Genomic DNA, 7134 nt, shown 5'->3' with positions numbered 1-7134 from the left:
AAAATGGACAAATTTGTGAAGGTTTTTACACGTTAATTTTTGCCTCCACAAATCGTTGGGTTGTGATGATCCTTTGGAGCTGATTTTTGGTGGACACCCTATCTATGTGAGGGCCAATCAAATGAATGATTTGGATCACCAAAATAATGTGGGCCCATTGTATTTTAAGCCGGCGGTGTAGCTAAGTTAGCTACACCGGCGGTGTAGCTTCACTTTCCTCATATATATATATATATATATATATATATATATATATATATATATATATATATAGAGAGAGAGAGAGAGAGAGAGAGAGAGGAAAATGATTGTGAGCTTGAAGCTCATATAGCTTATATGAGCTTGAGGGCCCAAACACATGGGTCCCACATTTTTTGTGGTGATCCAAACCATTCATTTGCAAGGCCCCATCATAGATAGGGTGTGTACCAAAAATCAGCTCCATTGGATCATCCTAACCCCTCCAAAAGCGGAGGGCAAAAATGGGCAGATTTGTGGCAAACGGTGTCTGTCCATTTTGCCCTCCACTTTTGGATGGGTTAGGATGATCCTATGGAGCTGATTTTTTGTACACACCCTATCTATATAAGGGCCTTTCAAATGAATGCTTTGGATCATCCTAACAGTATGGGCCCACATGTGTTTGGGCCCTCAAGCTCATATAAGCTATATGAGCTTCAAGCTCACAATCATTTTCCTCATATATATATATATATATATATATATATATATATATATAGAGAGAGAGAGAGAGAGAGAGAGAGAGAGAGAGACCTGACATGAAAGAAGTGGTGAGAAGAATGAGCATAAAGGCCACAGAGAGTGGCTTCATTAAGCAGAAGGAAGCCATTTTGTAGCGTCAATAACTCTTGCAAATAACTTGATGCTTGGGTGAAGAGAGTGTTGGCATTGATCCATTTTTATAGTAGAGGATGGGATTGAATCCTTTAGCTGTTATTTCAAGATAACTTCCTAAGTGCAGGTGTTCTAACCGTCCGCCGGTGGCCATCACTCCCCGTCACGATCACCACGGCAAGCCTACTTATGAATCCGGCCAAATCCGTCTGTACTGATGGATGGTCTATCACTATTTGCTATTTACCATGCTTGTCTATGCCCTGCTTGTTAAGAAATCATCCTAACGGTGGATGTGGCTTTTGCAAGATCGATGCTCAAGATCATTTGGTTAGTTAATTGGTTTTGTGAAAAGTCATTAATGAAAAGACTTTATGTGAAAAGGTATGAACGTAAAGAGACGTTTGGGGAGAGGGATGGGCGTGATGAGGAGTCGCATCTCTTCCCACAAACGCTTATAAAAGGGAACTCTTGGGTCCTATTTGCACACAACAAATTCGTTTTGAATCTTTAAGAATCCACGCTTGAAGAGAAAGAAACCGGTCCCCATCACCGACGGTTGTGTAGCGAAGAGAAACTCAGAGAGAAAGAAAAACCCAATTCATGGCTTCCGGTATGATTTTTCTCATTTAAATTCAATCCATATTGTTTCTGTGATTTTCTCAATGTTTAATCGCCAAGATCTGCTGCCTCTTACATGTGGTATCAGAGCCACGGTTCTAGCGAGAAAACAGCGAGAAAATCTGATTGAGAAAATTTATTTATTTTTGGGAATTTTTGACATCGCCGGAAAACGGCGTGCCGCCGAAAAATGGTTGCTCCGACCGGTGATTTTCCGGTATGGATGTGAAGTTCGTCGAGAGACGAGTCCAATGCAACAAACAGTGCCTAAATCCGATGTCAAACGAACCCAGAAATTGAAATTGAAATTTGTTGTTTTTTTGGGATTTTCTGGAATTTGTAACTGCTGTTGGAGAAGATGATGAATAGTGATGGGCCGATGGGCCGCGCAGGCCCATTAAGGATCCATCAAGGATCCGCGATTTTTGAAAGGCCCAGTTAACAGATAAGACCCATAAAACCTGTATGGGCCCAGCAGACCCAACCCAAACCGGCCCAGGGACCATTTTTTGAGCCATTTCTGGCATTTTTTGAGGTTTTGGGTCCGACTAATATTGGTTCTAGGGGTTTGGAACCCTCCTGAACCCATTTTTGGAGTCAGTTTTTTCATTTGAGCACTGTATTATATGGTTACAGTGTAAATTTAACAAAATTTGGTTTTATTTGTCTGATTTTAAGTCAAATTTTTTTGGGTTTTGGGCCGGGTAAATCCGGATTTAGGAGATTTCCACCCCTTTGAACCCAAATTTGATGTCTGTTTTTCATGGAACTTGAAAACGGGTTTTATGTACACATGTTTGTACACTTTGTTCATTATTTTAGTTGTGAATGAACAAAGAATTGTGATTCCGACTGGGAAACGGAATCGCTTAGGATTAGTGGTTTAAATAAAGAACAGTGGCGCATATAGTGACACATTATGAACTACAAAACCACTTTAAGTTGCGTCTATTTGTCCAAGAGCAACACTCAGCCCAACGGATGACTGTTGCTTTGCACAAATATGCGGTGTGAGAGGGCTAGGCCTGGATAACTTGATTTGGGGTTACGCTTCTGCCCAACGGTGATGTGTACCTTAAGTATAGAGTTATTTGGCCCTAGTTAGTCTCATGGATGAGAGCCAAATGTGTGTCGTGGCACGGCCCAACGGACGACCCATGATGATACGCTGGTGTCTCCCTAGAATCACATTTATGTGTTTCTGTGATTCTAGGCAATCCAACTAACTTCCCTAAAGATAAATTGACTTAAAAATGGAGCCACTTGTGTATCGTGGCATGGCCCAACGGACATCCCACGGTGACACACCGGGTGCTCCATCAAGAACGCACTTATGTATTTTGTGTTTCTGTTTACTTTAGTCATTTATTTTAAAGTTGGATTACATTAAATCGTGGATTTTACTGAATAAACTCCTTTTGTGGATTTAATTGGTGTCTTAGATAGTGAGCAAAATTGTAACTGTCTGTCTTTTTCGTCTACAGCATTGAACCTTAGTTCTATCTCTAGTTATTTGTCCGGGATCGAGGTTTTGAGTGGGACTAATTTCGGAAAATGGAAGGATCATATTCACATAGTCTTAGGTTGTTTGGACCTAGATTATGCACTTAGGAATGACAAACCTGAAGTGCCTTCTAATGAAAGTACTGCTGCGGATTTGGCTACCTATGAAAAATGGGAACGGTCAAATCGCATGAGCCTTATGATTATGAAAAGCACGATCTCTACCTCTATCCGAGGAGGCATTCCCGACTCAGAGGAAAATGAGGAATTTACTACTAGCGAGTACCTACAGGCAGTAGAGGATCAGTTTAAGGGATCGTCTAAGGCTCTTGCCAGTACACTGATGATGAAGATGATCACTATGAAGTACAATGGTAGTAGTGGTGTGAGAGAGCACATTATGCGAATGAATGACATGGCCTCCCAGCTAAAGAAAATGAACATGGAGATCTCTGAGGGTTTCCTTGTTCATTTCATGATGACATCTCTTCCTGCGCAGTTTACTCCATTTAAAATTAATTACAATACGCAGAAAGAGAAGTGGGAAATGAGTGAACTCATAGCCATGTGTGTTCAAGAAGAAGAGAGGTTGAAGACCGAACAACCTGAAAGTGCTCATTACACCACAGAGGGAACATCGAAGGGTCACTTCAAGAAGAAAACCAAAGGAAAGGGCTTTGGGAAAGGCAAGAAGAAGGTAGCAAGTGGTTCGGCTCAGGGCTTGACCGGTGGGATGAAAAGTCGCATTAGGTGCCATTTCTGTAAGAAACTTGGTCACATAAAGAAAGAGTGCTCCAAGTATGAAGAGTGGCTGCATAAGAAAGGTAATAATTCAGTTTTTGTTTGTCATGAATCTTTCCTTGTAGATGCTCCTAGAAATACCTGGTGGATAGATACAGGTTCCACTATTCACATTTTGAATTCCTTGCAGGGATTTCAAGAGAGACGGAGACTCAAGAAAGGGGAGCGAACCATTAAGATGGGAAATGGAGTAGAAGCAGACGTCAAGGCTATTGGCACTTTTCGTCTTGTATTAGATAGTGGCTTCATTATGTATTTGGAAGACACATTTTATGTACCTGCCATGAGCAGAAACCTTATATCTGTATCCAAACTTGTTTCCTTTGGATTTGAATTTAAGTTTGGGAATAAAGGTTTTACATTACTCCATGATTCCAATGTTGTTGGTTCTGGTCCTCTTGTGGGCAATCTATATATGATTTATTTAGATAGCTCGTTTGCACATTCTCTGTTATCCATGCATGTGAATGAGGAAATCAGTTACCGTGGCAATAAACGAGGTCGAGTTGATGAAAACTCTTCCAGTTTGTGGCATAAGCGTTTAGGCCACATTTCCATTAGTCGTATGGAAAGACTGGTGAAGGATGGAGTTCTTCCTCCTCTTGACTTTTCTGATTTCGGGATTTGTAGGCAGTGTCTTAAGGGTAAACAAACCAAAACTAGTAAGAAGGGCGCCACTAGGAGTACCGGCCTGTTAGAAGTTATTCACACTGATATATGTGGGCCATTTCCTACTCCTGCCCTAAGTGGCGAGAGATATTTCATTACCTTTATCGATGACTTTTCACGTTTTAGCTACGTCTATCTCATCAAAGAAAAGTCGGAAGCACTGGATACTTTTAAGATCTATAAGGCTGAGATTGAGTTACAACTTGACCGGAAGATTAAGGTTGTGAGGTCCGATAGAGGTGGGGAATACTATGGCAGATATTCCGATACGGGCCGCAGTCCAGGTGCGTTCGCACTTTACCTACAGGAGAACGGTATTGTCGCTCAGTACACGATGCCAGGTACACCTGAGCAAAATGGTGTTGCTGAGAGACGAAACCGTACTCTTATGGATATGGTGAGGAGCATGATTTGCAATTCACCATTGCCTGAGTCCTTGTGGGGAGAAGCATTGAAAACAGCCGTTCATATCCTAAACCGTGTACCGAGTAAAGCTGTGGCTAAGACCCCTTATGAGTTATGGGCCGGTAAAAAGCCTAAGCTATGATATTTGCATGTTTGGGGCTGTATGGCTGAAGCCAAAGTTTATAACCCCCAGTTGAGAAAGTTAGATGCTAGGACCATCTCTTGTTACTTCATAGGTTACCCTGAACGGTCTAAGGGTTATAGGTTCTATAGTTCTACTCATAGCACCCGGATTGTAGAGACAAGATACGCTGTATTCTTAGCGGATGGTGATCTCAGTGGGAGTTTTGTGCCTAGGTCACTTACTTTTGAGGAGAACCGGATATTTGTTCCAATACCGGTAATCCAAGAAAGAGTAGTGTCGATTCCTCCACCTGAGGATATTGATGCACCAGATGGCACATTGGAGGTTTCGCCCCACATTCCTGATGCTCCAGCAACGATTGTCGCTGAGCAATATGTGCGTAGGTCACAGAGAGAGAGGAGGTCAGCCATCTCTGATGACTATGTTGTCTATCTAAACGAGTGTGACTACGACGGTGAAATGGATAATGATCCACTTTCATTTGGTCAGGCCATAAATAGCGACCGATCAGCTCAGTGGCTTGAAGCCATGAAGGATGAGTTGCTCTCGATGGAAAAGAACCGTGTCTGGGAACTTACCGAGTTACCTAAAGGGGTCAAGCCTGTAGGCTGTAAATGGGTCTTCAAGACCAAAAGAGACTCTAAGGGCGGTATTGAAAGATATAAGACCAGACTAGTCGCTAAAGGGTTCACTCAAAAAGAGGGAATAGACTTCAAAGAGACTTTCTCTCCAGTATCAAGGAAAGACTCTTTGAGGATAGTCATGGCTTTGGTGACTCATTATAACTTAGAGTTATACCAGATGGATGTGAAGACTGCTTTTTTAAATGGTGATCTTCATGAAGATGTCTATATGATTCAGCCTTAAAGTTTTAAGACTGAGAGAGAAGAGCACCTAAGCTGTAGGCTTAAAAAGTCCATTTACGGACTTAAGCAGGCTTCTAGGCAGTGGTATCTGAAATTTCATGAGGTAGTGTCTAGTTTTGGGTTCAAGGAAAATGCTGTAGATCAATGCATATATCTTAAGGTTAGTGGGAGTCGATTCATCATCCTAGTGTTATATGTTGATGATATACTACTTGCCAGTAGTAACCTAGGCATGCTGAAAGAAACGAAACAATTCCTCTCAAGGAATTTTGATATGAAAGATCTTGGTGAAGCTTCCTATGTTATAGGAATAGAGATTCATCGAGATAGGACTCGAGGATTGCTGGGATTGTCTCAGAAGACCTATGTAGAAAAAGTCCTTAAGAGATTCAGCATGGAGAGGTGCTCCCCTAGTCTTGCCCCTATAGTTAAGGGTGATGTATTCAGTCAGTTACAATGTCCCAGGAACGCACTGGAACGGGATGAGATGAGACATATTCCTTATGCTTCCGCTGTTGGTAGTCTCATGTATGCTCAGGTCTGTACCCGTCCAGATATTTCATTTGCAGTTGGCATGCTTGGTAGATACCAAAGTGACCCAGGTCTAGATCACTGGAAGGCAGCCAAAAAGGTTATGCGTTACCTGCGAGGGACTTCAGATTACATGCTCACATTTAGGAGATCGGATAGCCTTGAGGTGATTGGCTATTCCGATTCCGACTTCGCTGGTTGTCGGGACACCCATCGGTCCACTTCTGGTTATATTTTTATGCTTTCAGGAGGACCTATTTCTTGGAGAAGCGTCAAGCAGAGAATGACGGCTTCATCCACTATGGAGGCAGAGTTTATTTCATGTTCGGAGGCTTCGGCTCATGCCTTATGGCTGCGAAATTTTCTTTCAGGGCTTAATTTGATTGATTCTATTGAGAGGCCGCTGAAACTTCTCTGTGATAATTCCGCTGCGGTTTTCTTTTCCAAGAACAACAAGTCTGGAGACGGCTCGAAGCATATAGATCTAAAGTATCTTGTTCTGAGGAAAAGAGTTCAGAATCAGCATGTATCTGTGGAATACATAAGCACCGCACTAATGTTGGCGGATCCCTTCACCAAAGGCTTGTCACCAAAGCTCTTCAGAGAGCATGTAGAGCGCATGGGATTGGTTGACACTTTTGATAGCCTATGATAGTGGGAGTCTGCATTTGGTATTGAGATACACTGTTGTGATCACATTATATTTTATGATTCTGATATATATTATGATTATTTTCT

At 42.0% G+C, this 7134-nt stretch overlaps 1 protein-coding gene across 1 annotated transcript; it reads left to right on the top strand.

Annotated features, from left to right (window-relative positions):
* Positions 1–2729: 2729 nt before the first annotated feature.
* Positions 2730–4143, top strand: LOC143882848 (uncharacterized). The gene is made up of 3 exons (XM_077386249.1): positions 2730–2811; positions 2961–3803; positions 3911–4143. The coding sequence occupies exons 1-3, from the start codon at positions 2730–2732 to the stop codon at positions 3955–3957; spliced, it is 972 nt and encodes a 323-aa protein (XP_077242364.1). The 3' UTR covers positions 3958–4143.
* Positions 4144–7134: the final 2991 nt, after the last annotated feature.

Source organism: Tasmannia lanceolata, unplaced genomic scaffold, assembly GCF_043159265.1.
Source record: "Tasmannia lanceolata isolate RefF3 unplaced genomic scaffold, GAP_Taslan_0.1 ptg000008l, whole genome shotgun sequence".
NCBI classification, from domain to species: Eukaryota; Viridiplantae; Streptophyta; class Magnoliopsida; order Canellales; family Winteraceae; genus Tasmannia; species Tasmannia lanceolata.
Note: the sequence above shows the minus strand (reverse complement) of the source record. Positions and strands in the feature narration are given on the sequence as shown.